This window comes from Phyllopteryx taeniolatus, chromosome 5 (assembly GCF_024500385.1).
Source record: "Phyllopteryx taeniolatus isolate TA_2022b chromosome 5, UOR_Ptae_1.2, whole genome shotgun sequence".
In the NCBI taxonomy this organism is placed as follows: Eukaryota; Metazoa; Chordata; class Actinopteri; order Syngnathiformes; family Syngnathidae; genus Phyllopteryx; species Phyllopteryx taeniolatus.
Window position 1 is genome coordinate 15,384,914 of NC_084506.1, and position 21,957 is coordinate 15,406,870.

General features: G+C 41.5%; 2 protein-coding genes across 3 annotated transcripts in view; one reads left to right on the plus strand and one right to left on the minus strand.

Moving 5' to 3' along the window:
• wwox (WW domain containing oxidoreductase) overlaps positions 1-8,941 on the plus strand; it is a 216,334-nt gene extending 207,393 nt beyond the window's left edge. The window contains exon 9 of one of the 2 annotated variants that reach the window (XM_061772993.1): positions 8,681-8,941. In XM_061772993.1, the coding sequence (XP_061628977.1) occupies positions 8,681-8,878 (198 nt within the window). In that variant the 3' untranslated portion in view covers positions 8,879-8,941. The remainder of the gene's footprint in view (positions 1-8,680) is intronic. The other variant, XM_061772996.1, reaches the window with a different exon arrangement.
• A 1,202-nt stretch (positions 8,942-10,143) lies between these two features.
• Positions 10,144-21,957, minus strand: part of LOC133477813 (transcription factor Maf-like) — a 57,833-nt gene continuing 46,019 nt past the window's right edge. The window contains exon 3 of the mRNA XM_061772999.1: positions 10,144-10,771. The gene's annotated coding sequence lies outside the window, so the exon portion shown is untranslated. The remainder of the gene's footprint in view (positions 10,772-21,957) is intronic.

Below are 21,957 nucleotides of genomic sequence, written 5' to 3' on the forward strand. Positions count from 1 at the left end.
AAAAAAAAGGTAATCCCCATGCCCGAGTCCCTGCACCTTTTACTGCTCCTCTTTTAATGAATAGCTGTCCAATAAGGCCTTTTATTGTCTTAGCATATGTTGCTTTTATTAGAGCAAAATAATTAGGTTGCGCGGATGACTTCGGAAGTCGCTTCGTCGCCGGATAAAAATGAGATTGTTTCACAGTCGCTGCGCAAGTCCTTCCGACTGGGCTGTCATTTTCCCCTTGGATGCCTCGCGTCCTACAGCCCAGTCATATCCTCGCCTGCTGCCTCCTTGCTTCCTCCCCTCCAGCCTGAGCTTGAGCAGGAATGGAAGCAGAAATTGTGGTCTGGGAGGAAGGGCCACAGTCTCCATCTTGTCCCTAATGCCCCCCGGGGGAACATGTTGCCAGTGGGTGAGTACTAGCCACATCCAGTGGGCTAATGGAGGCTATGAATTAGAGTTTAGCACCCACCAATGGCCACGAGGGCCTTCATCACAGGGGGAGAGCCGCGATGGTCAATTTGCGGGCATCAGTCCCATTGCCGGCTCCTGTGAAGGTTGCACGGGCGCCGTTCGCTGCTCCGGTCAAGTCGGTGATTTGTTCTGTTTCTATTAAAAGGTGACCTTTTGTTTGCGCCGCGCATTTAGCAAAGGCGCTACACCTCTACCCTGACCCTGGGACGACCTTCGGCAGGCCAGCAGAGGTGACAAAAGTAAAGATGATATAAAAAAAAAAAAAAAAATGATAGTAACAGTAGAAGTACTGATCCGTCCCCTGTACTTAAGTACAAGTTAAAAAAAATAATAATACTTTCGCTGAGATGTACTTAAGTAAGAAGTAGAAATTAATTTTGACTGTCATTTATATACAGTAGCTGTTTTGATAACTTGGCACAATATACTGAGAAAAAGACAAAAGACATCTTGTTACATGTCGAATGTCGTGGGTATAAAAAGTCTACAAACCCGTCTTCAAATCTGAGGTTTTTGAGATGTAAAAAATCTTCTGGAGAGGGGAAGTATAAATAAAGTGTAAGTGTAAATTAACAACTGAGATAATGTGGTTGCACAAGTAAGCACCCCCACCCTCTCCCCACCCCTCGAAATGTGGGTCTGTGGCTGTGTTCAGAATGTGTGAAATGAGAACCAGCACACACCCGCCACCATTTAATGTAACTCTGATAAATCTCAAATAAAGTTCAGATGTTCTAGTAGGCTTTTTTTGTTTGTTTGGCTTTCTAGCAGAAGCCTAATAAATACATATTCAAGTAAAGTACAGATACCTTAAAAAAAAAACTGCAGGAACAAATGTGTACTTACTTCTCGCTACTGGACACAGGTCAGGGTTCTGTGAGTCGGGTTGTGTTTTCAGTGCGAGGAAGGTGCTAATCTGCTCACCTTCTGCTCCGCTGGGCAAGCTGAATGGAAGGGCAGCTTGTTTATTTGAGGGGGGGCAGAGGTCCCGCTACAGCTGGACCGAGCACGCTCAGTTGAACTGTCAGCTCGCAAAGGTTACCGCGGCTGAGGTGTACACACACATGCGCGCACACACATGCGCGCACACACTGGCATTCATTTCAGAGGTGCTTTTTGCTCCAACACAATCCGTTCCAGGATGCTGGTCACCTCCTATTTGGAAACAATTTTTCACATACAGTGTTCACCCCGCTATATTGCCGTTTAATGAGGCGAGCTTTTTTTTCATGGTGGTGGTGTGGGTTCGCAGTATATTACTTACTGTAACGCTCTCGCATGTGGGAAAGGAGAGCTGTCGTCAATGTACCACAATGACCACGCTGCTGTGGGCCACAGTTCACACCCAGACACTCACGCTCGCCACCCTGCCCGGCCCCGCCTCTTAAGGGCACTGGTATGTACGCAGACGCTATGAAATATACTGTAATTTCTTTACATTTCAGGCTTGCAATTTGTTTTTTGTTGTTGTGTTCAAATATGTTTACAATGTGTTTAGAAGGTGTTTTAATAATTGTGTGCTTGAATAAATATGTTTAAATTAAATAAAAATAAAATAATTTGTTGATGAAAGTGTAATGGTTATTAAACACTCAGTCTTAACTTTGATCAACAAAGTTGGCATACAAAGGCTTAATTAACCTCGCACACATTCATTGTTTAATGTTCTAAAAATTTCAAAAAGACGTTCATCACGATAAACTGATAAAGCATGTTGACTTAGTGCTTTGAATGAATTCAATATTTAGTAAAATAAACAATTTTACATGTGCCTTCAACGTTTTAAATTCATTTTACTCCGTAAATGGTTAAATTGTAATTAATTTTACATAATAAAATTTAAATGTAAGTGAATTAATTATTAATATAATACATTTTGTGTGTCTGTTTTTAAATGCCATTGAGCAACAACATTTTCTCAGCCCTGATTTTGGGTCTCGACTGCCCATCGAAGAAACACACACATCATAATTTCAATGGTTATTTATTAAATGTAAAATATCTTTAGCACAGGTTAAAAATCAGACACCTCCATCTATGTTTAAACACCACGTGTCAGAGGGAGAAGAAGGGAGAAAAAAAGATAGAAAAAAAAAAACATTTTGTCAATATAGAAGTACACAACCCATAAGGAGTCCCACTATGAAGGAATGAGAGCAATATCATCCCCAAGGTTGGGCAGAGCACACCGCCTCAATTTCGCCCCCCCAAAAGTTTGAATTTCTCCTTCTAAATGTTCTGTCACATGTCCACCAGTGGACATTCGCTCCAATTATCGGCCGCGCCAGCTCGTCACGTGACGGCCGCGGCGAACTTCCAGGGCATCCCCAGCCCAATCTCATCTTTGGCCCGTGTGCTCTGCCTCGAACCTCACTTTGCCTCGGTAGGCGTTACCAAAGCCACCCGGATGGTGAGTAAGAACACACAAGTACCCACACGACGGCGAAAACAGGAAGACATGTACGCACACATGGTCCGAGAATAGAGAATATTGCCTGACAATATCAATTTTTTTATACCTATATTTTCCATTTTCTACTTTTTTTCTTTTTTAATTAATGGACATGCCATATGAGAATTTAGGGAATTTATAAAAGTACCTGAAAGAATTGCTAGGTATTCAGCATGCATAGCCGGTATTATTAGTCGTATTTCATTTTTTTTGTAATATGTACAAGTCAGCTTCTATGTACAAAAACAGACTGCTCTACAGTACTGGCTTTATTTACATGATCCAGGTCAATGTCATAGCTACAGATGGAAGACGGAGAGAAGGCATCGGGTCAGGGGTCACATGCAAGAAGATGACACAAGAGAACACGGCAAAAACAAAACAAACAAAAAACATTACCCCACATTTCCCCCCTCACACACACACACACACACACGTACTTGCTTTCGAATACGCTTGTTAAAGAGTTTTGCACACTGATACTGTACAAGGCTGTCTGGCCATGAGGAAGTCCTCGGGTGTTTGGGGTGCCAATGCGGAGGCTTGGAAGACTTGGACAATACAATACTTACACAATTTAAAAACTTCATAAAATTAATATTACACAATTTGAAAAGCATAATTACAATTCAAAAAATTGCTCCCACTTATAGGACAATTCACACAATTTTACTACGTCCTTTTTTAAATGACTAAACATCTTTGCTTTCCCAGAAATATTATTAATATTTTGGTGCTTTTTTTCCCAAGAAAGTCATCATACAATCTGCAAAACTGATTAATAGCTGACACTATATCCTTTCTCTCTTTGTTTGTTTCTTTCTTTTAAAAAAAAAAACTGTGGTGCTCTTTTAAATTGGCAATTGCACAGCAGTTCAACGTCGATAATGAAGTAAATTCACTTGAGTAACGTAGCCACAAATAGCACTGGCAAGTGCGCCCCACATTATCATTAATATCACATTAAGAAGAATGAGAAGAATGGACCCGTGGCGCCCTATCGGCATCACAGCACATGAATCCGCACATCCTAGTTTGGACTGCTCGCCTCTGGAAAACACTTAAGATGGGGTCGTGGGTTTTTACATTGACTTGGAGACAAAGACTGATAAATACACACATTTACACATCTAAATGTACACGCATGGAGATTGTCCTCGTGAGCCATTCACACATATGGCGATATGTTGTTTTTGTTTGTATGTAAGCTTCTTTCTGCCAGTGTTGGGTGGACAAGCGTCTGTTTGGATTCTTCACGCTTAAGTTACACTACTCACAAAGGGTTAAGGTGAAATATCAGGATGAACATAGGTGAACTTAATTTGACCTTACAATTTTTAACATACGTCACACTGTTCAATGTTTCAGTACTTTTTCTGTTCTCTAACAAGGAGCTAAATGGAAATTTCCAAGGACGTCAACTTCTATGCATTTCTGATGTGACGTGGTTTAAATATACATTTCATTGTTTTTCCTGTGGCGGCACGGTTACCAACTGGTTAGAGCGTCAGCCTCACAGTTCTGAGGACCCGGCCGGGTTCAATCCCTGGCCCCGCCTGTGTGGAGTTTGCATGTTCTTCCCGTGCCTGCGCGGGTTTTCTCCGGGAACTCCGGTTTCCTCCCACATCCCAAAAACATGCATTAATTGGAGACTCTAAATTGCCCGTAGGTGTGACTGTGAGTGCAACTGGTTGTTTGTTTGTATGTGCCCTGCGATTGGCTGGCAACCAGTTCAGGGTGTACCCCTCCTCCTGCCCGATGACAGCTGGAATAGGCTCCAGCACGCCTGCGACCCTAGTGAGGAGAAGCGGCTCAGAAAATGGATGGACGGATGTTTTTCCTGTTCAGTGAGATAAGCCTTAACTGACTCAGCTCAACTGGATTGTGGCATCCCACAGCGCTCAATTTTGAGTCCCAACCTTTTCTCACTATAGCTCCTTCCATCTACCCAAACACTTGTCCTCATTAGGGTGTCGGGTGAGCTTGAGTCTATCTCAGCTGACTTTGAGCCAGAGAAGTGAGGTACACTTTGGATTAGTTGTCGCCAATTGCATGGCCCGTTTGGAGAAATGAGCATTCACTAGTGATGACACTGTGTGACACTCCAAACACTTCCCTTATTGTCGATCAATTTTTATGTGTTGCCTTGGTCTCACAATGTCAAAATGTAAACCGCATGATGAAGACTGTTCAAATAGCAATTGTAATTGAAGCAGGGCATTTATTAGTCCATTTGTAGATTAAGCACCTGCTGTGGAACTACTGAAACATTGAAAAGTTGAACGTGCATTTAAAAGTTTCACGGTCAAATAAAGTTCACCTGGAAAGGTTACAGTGCATTTTCATTCAGAAATTTCACCCAAAAGCCCAATATCGCGAACATTTTGGGGGGGGGTAAAATTTCAGGTGTAGTTCATCCGAATGGTGTTTGATGGAGTTTAAGTTAGGGCTTTCTGCCAGCATGACTTTTTGGACTTTGCCTCGAAGATAAGAACTGTTCCCGCAAAGTTGGAAGTGTACAATGTCTTCACAATTTGGATTGAAGAGGCAGTACTTTTATATGAAACATTGGCTTTGGCTTGAGCACAAAACTGTTGAATTAGAGTGGTTTTCATGAATAACAGAATAGGTTCCCCCAAAATTTTTGAAGAGGCAAATTGTTTTTTTCTTGTAAAATCATCCATTTACCAATCATTGAATGAGATAAATAAAATACAAAAATGCAAAAATGAATTAATCCATGTCAATTAACCAATTGCATATTAAGAAAAACAGCTAAATTCACATAAATATTACAGGACTGCTAATATATCAGATTAAAGAATACTTTTCCCACCTCTGGATTCAAAACTGACAAGAAGTCCTCAGCAAATATTTTACTTAGTTCCATCTCCTAGTGCAGCCAGTGTTTAGCAGCTGGACTCAAAGTCATCCGTGTTGAAGGCGGCGTGAGCGTGCATGTTGGTTCGAAAGCGCGCAGGCGAGCAACATCCGTGTGAACTTTCCAGCTCAGAGAGACACTGCCTGGCATTTGTCCCCGTCTTTGATACATGAGACACCACGCCGGGCCCAGTTATCGGCCGGCTGGCAGGTTAGAACGAGACGTCGTGTTTTTCTCATCACACCGCGCTTCAAACGCAACGCGGAAGTTTGCTTCCAGCTCTAGCTTGTGGCTTCATTGATGACAAATCTTGGAATCTTTTTTTTCCCCTTCTTCATTTGCATTTAGCATGTGGAAGCACAGCTGTGCTTTCAAACAGTTGGCGTGTGTGTGTGTGTGGTGTGTATGGAGAACCGTTTGAGCATTTATTCGATATACTCGATCTCCAGCTTAAGGTTTATTAACTCGTACGCTCTTTGTCCTCACTAGTAAGACAATTCAGCTTACTACCGATGTTGTTTCCACTACTAGTGTTACTTTTAGCTCACTAATAAGACCTAACATGGATATCGAATAAATGCTCAAATGGAATTGATGTCCTTGATATCCATCTTCGGTTTCATGGACCACTTTTTGTCCTTACTAGTAAAACAAAAAGGTGCACTCGTAGAACAACTGTGTCTTAGGACTGTTTTTTCCACTACTAGTGCCACTTTTCACCTTGAACTAGTATGCTTTTTGTCCTCACTGGTAATTTAATACAATTCAGTGCACTAGTAAAATGATATGTTTTACAAGCAACATTTTTTTTCCCACTACTAGTGGCACTTTAGGCCTCCTAGTAAGACCTATCCTTAATTGATTTTTTAATAAATGCTCAAACGGAATTCCATAAAGTTGTTTGTGCTTTTTTTGATATCCTGGATATCTAGCTTAAGGTCCAGGTACTAGTAAATTTTTTGTCCTCACTAATAGGACTACATTTGCAGGGACTAGGATGCATACTAGTTATTTGCCTCACTAGTAACACATCCTTTTTGCAGAGTTTGCAGAATTGTCTTACAGGAATGGGAAAAATGATTTTTTACCAGAAAGTTCTCAAGGCATTGAACTGATTCCAACTGGACTGTTCTGGACTGGTTACTAGTAAGACACAGTTGTTGTACCAATGCGCTGACTTTACTTACGAGTGAGGACAAAGAGCATACTAGTACATGGACCATAAGCTGGATATTAAGGATATGGAATGAATGTTCAAACGGCTTTCCATCGTGTGTGTGTGTGTGTGTGTCTGTGGTGCTTAACACCACTTTGGCTTCTCCCGCTCTCAGATAAAGAGGTGAAAACATTTCATGTGTCCAGCTTTGAGGTCCTCTTTGGTGGTGTCGGTGGAAGCTGTCCCAGCAGCTTATTATTATGTTTTATTTTTATGAAAGCCTTTGAGCGTCCCAGCAAATGTGTGTAATTCCGCCTGACGTCTTCGTGCCCGCTTTGGTTTTCAAAATGTCACAGATCCGGCGTAAATATCCCTGCTAATTACTGACTGACTGACCGGAGCCTACGAGACAACTCGGCATCCAAGCATCGTCTTTTGATGCCCGCAAACTTAGCTGAGAGGACTTCCTGACACAGAGCAGTACTCTGTGTGTTGTGTGTGTGTGTGTGCATGTGTGTGAAGCGGTACACATTTCCAAACAACTTCCCCAAAGCTGTACTAATTCCATCCAGACATTTTCTATAGGTTTTTGTTCTCATAAGGTTTTAACTGGGGCCTATTCCAGTTGACGGTGGGGCCAGAGAAATAGGGTACACTCTGGACCGGTCGTGAGGCAATCACAGGTGAAATATAGACAAACATCCAGCCCATTTTCTCATTCCCATTATTAACGGAACTGATGAGCAAAATAGATACACATTGCAGCTGTCCCATGGTATGAATCGGATATATTTCATCAAAGTTTTCCCATTCAGTGAGACCAGCATTCCTTTGTCACAGCTCCTCTATATTGTGGCGTCCCACAAGGCTCAATTTTGGGTCCCAGCCAGTTCTCACTATAGTTGCGTTCATCTATTATTATTTTTATAGTTTTTGTCCTCTTCAGGGTGGCGGGTGAGCTGGAGTCTATCTCTATCTCAGTTGACTTTAAGCGAGAAAGGTGGGGCACACCCCAGACTGGTCGGCGAGCAATTACAGGGCCCGTCTGGACAAACAAGCATTCAGACTCACATTAACACCTTTTGACTATTTCGAGTCATTAATGAACCTAATATGTGCGTTTGTTTGGAGCATGGGACGAAGCCTGAAGAATGTTCACGCAAGCACGGGGGAAGGCCAGAGCTGAGATCGAACCCCGAATCTCAGAACTGCAAGGCTAACAACTAGCTCACCACCTTAATTCCATGTGAAAAATATACATATTTATAACCTTGTCCTTTCACGTATACAGTGAACCCTTGCTATTCGCCTGGGATGAAGACCGAGCCCTGCCGCGAATAATTGACACCGGCAAAAAAATGGTTAGCAGTTGCCTAGACATAACACAAAATGGTGGTAAAGCACTATTGTTCTATTAGACAATGAAATTAAGTCAAGCACTAAGATGCCACCGGATGGCACCAAAGCAGTATTTCTGTATGAGATGAGCACAAAAACCCCGAATAGGTTCCCAAAAATGTCTGCGAATATGTGGGGGTTCACGGCATACAAAAGGAAAAACATCCACACCATCATGGTGTTCTTGTTCTCATGGACCCATAGACACCCAGTAGAGACATAGATAAATAAATATATGTATATAAATATATGTACAGGAGAGGCAGCATGTCCACTTTGTGTGTTCTTTGTTTCCTTTTCTGAGTTCATGTGTGTGTTTTGTTTCTGTCCGCAGCAACAAGGCGCCGCCACTACCGTGTACTGCGCCGTGGCTCCCGAGCTGGAGGGCCTGGGGGGCATGTACTTCAACAACTGCTTCCGCTGCGAGCCCTCCGTCCAGGCCCAGGACCCGGACGCCGCTGCCGGCCTGTGGGAGCTGAGCGAGCGCCTGGTGGCGCAGGGCGAGATCACGGCCCAGGTCCGGGCCCTCTGAGGAAGAGGGAGTCACGCTCAGTGTTGTCCGAACAACAACAAAAAAAAAAAAAAAAAAAGAAAAGGGGGGAAACCTCATTGACCGTGTTGTTCGATAGAGCTGCCAAAAGCGCTGTGTGTATGGACACGCCACATTGGAGGGTGGGGGAGAGGGGGAATGAAGTCACATGTACACTGCTTGGTGGGAAGAGGAAACTTTTACACTTTGGTTCTGGTCCTTTTTTATTAACTTTTCTCCTTGTTAAAAACGCACTTAATTGAAAGTAAATGTTCCCTTTAAACGTGCTCTCTGTGTTGATTCCAGCAATAGTGTCACAAATAGTTGTAGTAGTACTTATAATACGAAATTTAGGGCCACACTGAAAAGGAAAAAAAATACTTTATATACAAGCGTGATGCTGTACGTTTACGAGAAGTGTGGAGTCACAATGTTACAAGAAATAAGTTATTTTATAAAAGAGTCAAGTTATATTATTGCAAGAAAAAAGTCAATTTCACGGGAATAAATTTATAGTTTTGTTGAAAAAATAAAAGTTTCAACTGTATGAGGCTAAAGTTATAATAAAGGAAAACAATACGAGAATATAGTAATACAATTGAGACAAAAAGTCATATTTTACAAGAAAAAATAAGTATCGAGCCACAGTATTAAAGTAAAAAAGTTGCAAGTCACAATGTATAAGGAAAATGTCATTTTATGAGGATAAAGTTATATTATTGCAAGAAGAAAAGTCACAATTTTATGAGAGTAAAGTTATAGTTTTGCAAGAAAAAAAGTTGTAACTGTGCTAGAGGAAAGTTAGTAAAGAAAAACAAACAATACAATAAAAGCAGCACAATCTGTAGACAAAAAGTCATTTTATATATGGTATAGTCATAAACTATAAGCAAAAAGTCATAATTGGAATACAAAAAATAAAATGAATAAAAAAGTCGTAATTAGAATATTACAATATTACAAGGGAAAAAAGTAATTCTGCAGTAAAAAAAAAAAAAAGTCATATTAGAAATAAGAAGTCATAACTTTTTATAATACAATACAATATTACAAAAATGAAAGTTGCAATCTGGCAACAAAATATTTTTTGCAATATTACGAATGAAAAATAAATGACAGGGGGAAAAAATACAATAACATTAAACTTTTATAAAGTTGTAATTTTATTCTGTTAATACAACTTTAAAAAAATATATATCCTGAAAATGTCTTGTATTGTGACCTTATTCCAATAAAAACCTTTTTCCCCATTGTAAGTTTTGTTTTTTCTTCTCATTGTGGCCCTAATATTCTTTCTTTCTCCCGTCTTCCCAAACGTTTTTTTTTTTTTTTTTGGGTCCGTTCTCTGTAAAAGTTACCTACACGTGTGTTAATCCTTCAGGGTGTTAAGAAACTCATGTTTACACCAACACACATAGAGGTATGATTCTGTACATAAATCTGCAATAATTCAACTTTTTTTTTAAATAATGTCCCTACTTGTTGTGTGTACAATATTTACAACATCCTGATTTATGGATGTGTGCTAAAGGGGCGTGGACATCACTTCATAATTTTTTTTTCTCCGGTTTTCTATATGAACCTATTTATTTATAAACTGCACTCTGGTAAGACTTTATTACAATTTGGAGGTATTGTTTTTTTTTTTTTTTTTTTTTTTTTTAATAAGACATGTTTTGTATTTGTTTTTCTTGTCGTTTTGATCAGAGGGACGTGGCGGATTTCAGTCTGGTTTAATTTGAAATGACTTTTCTTGGGGTATTTTTACACTGACGGGGATTCGGGGGTCAAAGTTTCGCCGCCGTTGGTTGGGTTGCTTTTTGAGACCTTGTGCTTTATGGCAGTCCGCGTGCTGTACGTCCATCTTGAAACATCAGCGTTCCAGTGGAAGGATTTCTGCAAAGAGTAAAAAAAGAGACAAATTAGAGCTTCTCATAAAAGTAAAAGTGTGTGTTTAGCTTTTTTGATTTTAAAGCACATTAAAAGGAGAGGGTGTTAATCAGCTTGCCATTAGGGGGAGATATTTGTGTAGCCAGCAAACAAGCAACACTGAGGCCACAACTGCTTCTTATGCAGCAATAAAACACACAGACAGTGTCTGTAGGCATATTTTATATAATTACTGCTTTTTTTTTTTTTTTTTTAATTTACGAGTGTATGCAGGTGCGGGGTGTGGGAAAAAAAAAAAAAAAAGATTAAGTAGCTGATCTCACAGATGCCTGCACATTCCTTTTTTAAAAATTATTATTATTAATGTTCCAAAATAAAAAGAACACATGCTTGGACACATGCTGCGCTTGTATCTACAGAATGAAGGTGATTGGGCGCATGCGCATGTTCCGCCCTGCCGTAATCAGCTGTGTACTCAAGAGCGCAAGTGTCTTATCGCCGCGCTTTTCACATCGCGTTCCTGCAAATTCCAGGAAAAGAGCCACGACTTTAACAGTCAACACGCACTAGTGAACGCAGGTGCCATAAAAAACACTTAGTTTCAACACCGGTGCAAAGAAATCTTAATGAGACAGAGTGGAGCTTCAAAATCATCAATTCCTCTTAGTTGCTGTCCAGGTTGCGAATCACACTACTGCTACTACTAGTGCCACTTTTGGCTATCTAGTATGCGATTAAACCTTATACTAGTGATATGTCCTATTAGTAGGCCAAAAGTGGCACTACTAGCGGAAAAAAGACTGCACTGCATTTATTTAATTTTATTTTCTGTTTGAGCATTTATTTCATATCCTTGATATTCAGCTTAAGCTTCAGGTAATAGTGCACTCTTTGTCCTTACTAGTGGGATAATTCAGTGCACTAGTAGAATGACTAGGGCACACTAGTGGAACTACTATGTCTTACTAGTAACCTTTTTTTCCTCAACTATGACATAGGTGCACACTAGTAGGACAATGACGTTGCTACAGAGGCAAAACTGCAGGAGTTTGCATCACGCACCTCCAAGTGAAGCGCAGATGTCAACTAGTAGAATTTGATCATGTCACTTGTAGTACGAGTAGCACATAGTTGGCAGCTAGTGCATAGTTCTGCCTCACTACTAATGTAATTCTACTAGTAAGGACAAGGTGTGTACTAGTGCATGGACTTTAAGCTGTTTGAGAAAAATCTTTTTTCAATGAGCCAAATGTAATTTGAGTGTAAAATACATAAATAAAAATTGCCATTTTTTGACTTGATGAAATGTGGCTATTGTTTGGAACTTCAACCTCCACAACATCCGCGAGGCGTTCGAGGAAGCCCGGTGCCACCTTCGGGGCCCTGCGCATCAAACGGACGCACGTTAGCGTCCTGAGTCAAGCGGGAGGAGCCCGCCTGGCTTCCACAGAGAGTGTCATCGATCAGCTTGTATCGGAATCATCCTGATAGCTGATCAATATGCTACATTTCCTCTTGGCAGAAGGGGTGCGGGGGGTGGGCCTTGATCCTTTGACCCCCCCTTCGTCCAGAGCTGACAGTGTTTATTGAGCCAAGGCAAATATTTTCCACTGGAGAAATCTCACGGCACACCACCAACTAAAAAAACCTGGTACCTTAACTTAGGTGTTGAATTCGTTCCGTAACCACGCTTGTCACTTCACTGACTTGTACTGTATCGCAAATTCACCATCGCAAGACATAGAAATGCCATGAATCCGTTCCAGACCCCTCAAAAGCACTCCCAAGAGTTTTTTAAAAGCAGCTCTCTGTAGTATTTTACCGTATCTAAACATGCAGTAATAATGCAATTAAATGTAAATTTAAATGATTTTGCAACATTTTTCGCTTTAATTTGATGGAAATTGTGCTGCTCCATGTATGTGCACCTCAGCTACCAGGCAGGGGGCAGTATAAGACATACCTACGATTACACTGAATACACATAGATTTGAAGGTAAACATGAAGAAGACTCGCAACTACGCTGCACTCATATTAATTGTTAATTGCTGAGGAAAACAGGAATTTTAACCAAAAACAACAAATTCAATAAACAAGAAACGTCAAGTTGCCTCGATTCATTCAACCTTTGCAGGTTACCATGACCTGGATGACTGAAAATCTACACAGACATGAAAAAAAATAAATATTTTTTAGCAAGCACATTTTTATCGATATTGTGACAGTAAATTAAAAATGACTCAGGCTAGTCTATTAGGCTAACCAATTGCTAGTGAGTAATGTTCTAATCTGTTTGTATTTGTCGCTGCATCAAATAGATGTTTAAATAGATGTTTAAATGTTTTTCACTACTCTACAGATATATTGATACTAGTATCACTAGCCCGTATATGGCGTTTTTGCATTGTGTGTTAGCATTAAGCTAGCAGACTTTCGCCAAAGTTATGTTGTTGAAGCAAGCACACTTTGCTTCTTTTTTGGAAACACTGCTATCTGCCAAAGTGTGCACAGAGTGCATGCTCTCACAGCATGCTAATGTACCACAACACACTGGTTGAAAATCACTGCCTTACACCAGACACGCACACACACACTCTTTCTCTCTCTCTCTCTCTCTCTTCTCTCTCTCTCTAATCGTGTGTTAGAAAACAATATGAGCTCCACGAGCCGACATGAAGCAAAAACCAACACTGGATGTTCTCTTAATTTCTTTTCTTCCCTTCACCGAGTTCATTTCAATTTGGGCCGTAATTGTTTACGAGCGACCATTTCATTTTCCATTATTGTTTTTATTTCTCCTCGTGATTAATTTCACCTCTCAAGGAATAATTATGAGAGGATTGATTTGATTATGCCTTTGTTCTGGCCCCCATTGACTGAGGCAAACGCCATCTCGCCATTTGCGGCGGATATATTTAATGATCACAATCAATGTTAAAGCTCTCTCTAGACTCGACTAACTCAATAAATATCTGCCAGGAGGAAATTTACCATCTAACTACAGCCGGCAATAAAGTCTCCGCCTCTCCTCCTCCTCCCTCAGCCGCCCACTCTGCTCTCTTTCCATCTCTTCTGTGCTGAGGAGCACATTGTGATTAAAACTGCTGATACATTTTCATTAAGAGCCGCTGTAGAGTCGGTCGACAAAAGGAGCTTCCAGAAGACTGGACCACTGCAGCCAAGGTGATCAGAGAGGCAGGCAGGAGAGTACTTGGTGTATCTTCTGGCAGGAAAGGAGAGAAGGAGACTTGGTGGTGGAACCTCACAGTACAGGAAATCATACAAGGAAAAAGGTTAGCTAAGAAGAAGTGGGACACTGAGAGGACCGAGGAGAGGCGAAAGGAATTCATTGAGATGCGACACATGGCAAAGGTAGAGGTGGCAAAGGCCAAACGAGAGGTATATGATGACATGTATGGCAGGTTGGACACCAAAGAAGGAGAAAAGGATCTATACAGGTTGACCAGACAGAGGGATAGAGATGGGAAGGATGTGCAGCAGGTTAGGGTGATTAAGGATAGAGATGGAAATGTGTTGACTGGTGCCAGTAGTGTGCTAGATAGATGGAAAGAATACTTCGAGGAGTTGATGAATGAGGAAAATGAGAGAGAAGGGAGAGTAGAAGAGGCAAGTGTGATGGACCAGGAAGTGGCAATGATTAGTATGGGGGGAGTTTGAAAGGCATTAAAGAGGATGAAAAATGGAAAGGCAATACATTCCTGTGGAGGTATGGAAGTATCTAGGTGAGGTGGCTGTGGAGTTTTTGACCAGCTCTTTCAACAGAATTCTAGCGGGTGAGAAGATGCCTCAGGAATGGAGGAAAAGTGTGCTGGTGCCCATTTTTAAGAACAAGGGTTATGTGCAGAGCCGTGGGAACTATAGAGGAATAAAGTTGATGAGCCACACAATGAAGTTATGGGAAAGAGTAGCTGAGGCTAGACTCAGGACAGAAGTGAGTATTTGCGAGCAACAGTATGGGTTCATGCCTAGAAAGACTACCACAGATGCATTATTTGCCTTGAGGATGTTGATGGAAAAGTACAGAGAAGGTCAGAAGGAGCTACACTGTCTTTGTGGATCTAGAGAAAGCCTAGGACAGAGTACCCAGAGAGGAACTGTGGTACTGCATGCGGAAGTCTGGAGTGGCAGAAAAGTATGTTAGAATAATACTGGACATGTACGAGGGCAGCAGAACACTGGTGAGGTGTGCTGTAGGCGTGACAGACGAATCTAAGGTGGAGGTGGGACTGCATCAGGGATCAGCTCTGAGCCCCTTCCTGTTTGCAGTGGTGATGGATAGGCTGGCAGATGAGGTTAGACTGGAATCCACGTGGACCATGATGTTTGCAGATGACATTGTGATCTGCAGTGAAAGCAGGGAGCAGGTGGAGGAACAGTTAGAAAGATGGAGGCATGCACTGGAAAACAGAGGAATGACGATTAGCCGAAGTAATACAGAATATATGTGCATGAATGAGAAGCGTAGAGGGGGAAGAGTGAGGCTACAGGGAGAAGAGATAGCAAGGGTGGAGGACTTTAAATACTTGGGGTCAACCGTCCAGAGCAATGGTGAGTGTGGTCAGGAAGTGAAGAAACGGGTCCAAGCAGGTTGGAACGGGTGGAGGAAGGTGCCAGGTGTGTTATGTGACAGAAGAGTCACTGCTAGGATGAAGTGCAAAGTTTAGAAAACAGTGGTGAGGCCAGCCATAATGGACGAATTCAAGACTGGCACTGAAGAGACAACAGGAAGCAGAGTTGGAGGTGGCGGAAATGAAGATGTTGAGGTTCGCTCTCGGAGTGACCAGGTTGGATAGGATTAGAAATGAGCTCATCAGATGGACAGCCAAGGTTCGATGTTTTGGAGACAAAGTTAGAGAGAGCAGACTTTGATGGTTTGGACAGGTCCAGAGGAGAGAGAGTCAGTATATTGGTAGAATGATGATGAGGATGGAGCTGCCCGGCAAGAGAGCTAGAGGAAGACCAAAGAGAAGGTTGATGGATGTCGTGAGGCCAGTTGGTGTTCGAGAGGAGGATGCAGGAGATAGGCTTACATGGAAAAGGATGACGCGCTGTGGCGACCCCTAAAGGGACAAGGCGAAAGGAAAAGAAGTAGTAGAGTGGTTAGTGATCACGCTGTTCAGTCGCTCTGATCGGGCGCGCTTCAACTTGAAATTTTCTTTGTGGTCATTTTGATGACTCAAGTCGTGTTCTGCAGTCCTTTAAATGTGTACAGTGGTAGAGTTTTTTTTTTTTGTTTTTTTTTTACGAACCATCGCTTGGTCGTTTTTTTTTTTTTTTTTTTTTGCTTAGCCACATCACTCCACGCATCACATATTGCCGGTATCTTTTTGCTATTTTATTTTATTTTTTTTATTTGAATTATCCCTCAGTTTGGCTCCCAACAAGTGAAACTGATTGTGCTATTAGAATGGCTGAAAACGGGTCAAAGAACAAATTAAAGTGTAATTCAGGGTACCACTGTTAATGGTTGAACTAGCCACTGGTGGCTTTGCACAAGCGCTATTCAATTGCAGTCTGGACAAGGAGGGGTGAACATCTGCAAATGTCTCCAATAACGCCACAAAAGTGGCTAGATTTGTTGGTATGAGTTTTTGTTTTTTTTGGGCAGGGGGATAGTTGCTAGATGGGCAACAAAAGTTGGCAACACTGAGTCGCCGCTCGCTTCGTCGGACGATTGAACTTAAGGAGAAAAAACTCAAAATCTTGCAGGAGTAAAGTCCCGCGTTTTTTAAGAAAGAAAAATATTTTGGTTGTTAATATTTTAATTCAACACATAATATTATGCCATTTTTCTTGACAAAATACAACTTCATTCTCATAAGATTCTCGTGTTGTTCGTATTTAATGGAATTATGATGACTGTGTTAGCATAGGTTAGTGAGACTACAGCGCGTTCCGGTATACGTAAAAGCTTTGTTTACATTGCTACCGTGAGAGCAGCCCTCCATTTTGAACCAGGGACTCAATGTATTACTATAAAATGTCATTTTATAACCACAAATATACAAATAAATGTACAAATAAATGCTAATCTTACAAGAAGAAAGTTGTATACGTTGTATGATTACAAGAAAAAAGTTGTAGTCGTAAAAGTTGTACAGTGTATTTCAGAGAAAAAAGTAATATTCGATTAAAAAAAAGGCATGTCATTGAGGAAAAAAAATTATGCATTTTCATTCAACGTCTATTATGAAGACTTTTTCCACAAAGAGTAAACATTTCATTCTTGTAAGATGCTCCTGCCTTTCATACAAATATTTACTGTAATTCTGACTTTACTACTTCGTAAGCGTAGGTTAGTGAAAGACTATGATATATATATATATTTAGAAATTCCGTTTGCATAGGAGCGGAACTCCATCTTAAACCGGGGACCCCCTATATTACTATTAAATATTGTACAGTTATAAAAACGTCGGTGCAAATTAAGGCAGTATCTCTCATTTTACGAGAATGAAGTCGTATCATTGTGTAATCTTACCGTAAAAAAGGTTGCATATTTTTCAAGAAAATTGGAATTTTACAAGAAAAAAGTTTTTAAAGCATTTTTTAATGTTATGTCATTGTATAATACACTTTTTTCCCTCAAAAATACAACTTTCTTGTTAATATTCTCACGAATGTTTTTCATACAAATATTTACTGCAATTCGAACTTAATTAGCATAGGTTAGTGATCGACTGTGACGCATTGCGACTTTCGCTTACAGTACATAAGACCACATCTTAAACTTGGGCCCCACTTGTACATTAGAAAACTATTAGTCTCATGTTAAATTAGGGCTTTTAATCATTCATTTCAACTGTTCTTTTTCCAGCATGAAATTATTATACAAACATTCATCTTCACTGATTTCTGCAAACAAGAACTTTGATTTTTCATGTGGAAATCCTCTAATCCATGCAGGCCAAAATGAGACATTTGGGGTCAAATATAGACAGTGCAAGAACGTGATGATTTGTAGTGGTTATGCTGTCATTTGAGAGTTGTGTTTGTGTGATTGAACCCAGCCACAGTACTACTGCCTAATCATTGTTATTAACATTTGGCTTTCTTGCCTGTGTGCAGCCGCCAGTGCTTTGGCGGTAAACGGCACAGCAAGGCGTCGTCACCCTGCTGTGCTGTTTGCATTTACGCCCCACACGAATGAGCCTGTCACAGATCGCTTTGTGTCACACCGCCAACCCCCTTTTCACAAGTACACTTCATTAGTTTATTTCTCTTAAGACCACATAGTGCCTCTATTCAGTATTATAAAAACAGTTACTGTTCAGTGGATGTGTTCGTTTTTCTTTCGTGCTTGCCATAAATTATGAGACCCCTACAAAATTATCATACATCTCTGATTTTGCTATTTATTGGTATATGTTTGAGTAAAATGAACATTTCTGTTTTGTTCTATAATTCTCTCTATATTATTTGTTCTGTTGTTCTAACAACATATCTCTCAAATTTCAAATACACAAATTGAAATGTCGAGCATTTATTTGCAGAAAATAAAAAAAGGGGTGAAAATACCAAAAAAGGTGTGTCACAATTTTTTCCTTAGCTGTATTTCATTAAAGTTCACCTGTTCGGCATTCATACATTACAGCTCCACTGGATTGGGGCTCAATTTTCGGTACCAACCTGTTCTCACTAAAGCTGCTTCTATAGAGGCGGGGTATACCATGGGTTGGTCAACAGTCAATCACATAGCATATAGACAAACCACCATTCCCACTCACATTTACACATATGGATTTAGAGTCCAATGACTCTAATGCGCATGTTTTTGGAATGTGGAAAGAAGCCGGAGTACCTGAGTGAAACCAACTCAAGTATGGGGAGAACATGGAAACTCCGACCCGTGACCTCGTCCGCCGAGCTGTTTCCTGTCCCCGTCACGTGCACTTGAAGAGTTCAGACGTAAAAGCAGACATCTCCGTTTTGAGTGAATTGAGGAACATGTATTTTGTTTGTTTGTGGTTCCAGGTTGGAATTCATTCTTGAAAAGGTGTTTCAGGGAGGTCTTTGATGTCATTTCATCGCAAAACCAGACAACTCACTTTTGCATTTGAATTCTTCCCCCCTCCTGATCTTCCCTCACCATCTATAACTCCTGTGTTTTTATTTATTCATTTTACTGTATGGAAGTCACTGCACCGTCGAGGAAATCCTCGAATCCCCCACGTGTCCTCGGCGCGAGACAGCATGACCTTGTAAACCCTGAGTTATTTTAACCGACAACTGCGTAGGACTGGGAAGAAAAGCGAGAAGGGGAAGAGATGGGATGGGGCGGGGGGGCGGGAGGCGGCGATGGGATAGGGGTCGGTGGGGTGTTAGTAGAGAAAAAGAGCTCCTGCCTGTCATGCCTTTCAAACGCTAAGAAAAATGAGCACTTGGGCTGAAGTACAATTATTAGCCCCTGTCCACAGATTCATCACAGGATAGAGTGGGAGGTAGAGAGGGTGGAGCGAAAAAGGTTGTGGAGTGGAGGAGGGAAACGTTGAGAAAGTGAGGAAATTGACCCGAGACCCTGAGCGAGGTGCTAAGGTGTTCGGAGAAACACAAGGGAGGGTGAAGGGGGAGGAAGAGGTGGAGTTTTTGGGGTAAAGTGTGGGAGGAAGGGGGGCTGTAGGGGCTAAATAAAAGGTGAGCGAGGAAATGAGAAAGCGCGAGGCCGAGGTAAAAGAGGCTGGAATAAAATAAGAGGATTTGTCAGGCTAGCGCTTGGTGGCAGTAATAAAGTCTCCTAATCTGAGGGGGCCCCAACGCTTGGCTGCTCACACGTCGACTCGCTTCATGTCCCACTTTACCACCAGGCCACGCCAAGGTCACACAAACACACACACACACACACGCACACGTATTTTCAATCAGCTGGTTTGTGCCTCAAGTGTGAGTGTGTACGGCACAGTGTGCCCGAACACACACCCGATTGTGCTCAGAATCCTCTTTTTAAAGTACTCCCTTTTTCACCTTAACAAACATGGCCGCCCACAGCCACGTTGATTTGGGAATCTCATTTTTCTCCCGTTCTTAACCGGCTCGTCCCGCGCCAATCAATAGCTATCAAAACCGTTACGTGAATACATCTGTCACGCGCAGATAATAGATCGGCGGGGATGTTACGCGTCTGGTTAAGACCGCCGCCGGCTGAAAGGAGATATGCGCTCTGTGTGCGTGCGTGTGTGTGTGTGTGAGAGAGAGAGGGCGAGAGAGAGAGAGCCAGGATACCACAAAGCGCACATAACATTAATTTCTTCCACTTTTTTATTACGTTTTGCAAACTGAAGCAAACGACTGCGCAAAGTACTGTATGTGTGTGTGGAAACTGGCCAAAACATTAGGTACACCTGCACAATTTACTGACATCCAAAACAAGAGCTCAAAAATTCTACAATTCAAACGAAATACACTGAAAAACCCCAGTAATGTGAATTCAGAGATTTGATTCTATACGTTTGTAGATAATTGCTGAAAACATCCAAAGACTGAGAACTATTTCGTACACAATTATGGAGATATAGAGTTTAACTGTTTTTTTTTTTATCATTTGAGTTTTCCACTTTTTTTTCCCTTTTTTCATTTCAGTTTTCCACTTTTTTGGGGGGCGTGTCGAAAAGGGAGCCCAGTGACCCACGTGGGCGTCTGGCATGAGTCGCCCCTCGCCCACAATATAAGAACTTAAGCATCTTTGTTCAGATCAGCGGTTAATGGGCGCAATTGTACTAGCCAGCTATGCCGACACCCCGAAAATGCACCTTACCTTCGGATAGTATGATGGCATGGCTGCTTTAGAGGGCCTCGTTGTGAGCTGTGAGTGCGCGCACATCATGGAGAGAAGACGGAAGAGTGAAAAGTCTGACGTGACAGCCAGCGTTTGGACAGGGGCTTAGCACTGGTATGGCCTCTTTAGAGTGCCTCATTGTTGCGACGACCCAGTTGGATATGTTTCAGCCACCGGAGGATTTAAATGTACATATTTTCACGGATCAAAAATGTAGTTATGTGACGGCATATAGGAAATATGTTCGATGCATCCATTTTTCCAGGTTGTAGTAGAGGTATTTGTTTGACAGTTGAGCGGGGCGTGGTTTCAACGCATTCAGCGGACATGCCCACTGAATTTGAGAGCAGAGAGAATGGCTTGATTTTCAAGAGTTTGAAGCCTCATTTAACATACGATTAAATTTGGCGGGATTGTTAACAATATTCTTTTCTTTAATTTCCTGTGTAAGGTAACCAAAACATTACCAACAGCTCTCGGTATGGTGCAGCGCCAGCATTTCCCAACCTTTTTTGAGCCAAGGTAAATATTTTCATTTTCAAACAAAATTGTGAATTCGGTTACATTAATCCTACTTTGTTAAAGAGCATTTAATTGATTTACCTGTCACTATATGTCGCAGTCATACATAGATGAACAAAGAAAATTGTCGCAAATAAATAATGTTTTTCAAAGCAATGAAGGGGAATTGGATCATCTCCTGTGGCACACCTGTGTCGATCCAGTCAGACTGATCCAGTTGGAACCCAAAATGATTGCTCACTATTGTTCACACTACGAGGTGTCCGCCCACTTGTCAGTCACATGACTCTGCCAGCAGCAAAGGTTTTGATTGACACTTACTGTCTGATTTAGGTGTCGTTCGCACACGGCTCAATAACCTGCACGCAGATAATATAATATATATAATATATTATATAATGATAATCGCCTCATTGAGAAACACTGCGCCCATTCTCAGATGGCCATTACTACTCTCTCTCTCTGTCTCTCTCTCTCTCTCTCTCTCTCTCTCTCTCTCTCCCCCTCCCACAATGCACTAAATGGGCTCGCTGGCGGCCGACCAGAGCTGCCTTGTAAATAATCCCGATGCCGTCAGATTGGAATAAATTAAGCTCATATATGCAAACACGGAAAAATCACAGCAATATCTCAAAGGGTGTCAGCATAGAGAGAAAAAGAAGGAATGCGAGAGAGAGAGAGAAGGAAAGAGAGAAGGGAGGAAGATGGTGGTGGTGAGCTAACAGGTGGAGATTTATATTGCCACCTCATCGCTCATTCAACTTTTTTTTTTTTTCCACTTCAATCTCCAAATGCACCACTCCCACCCGTTGCAGAGCATTGTGGGAAGGGGGAGGTGTAAAAGGAGGATTAAAAAGCAAGAATTTTTCAACGGTG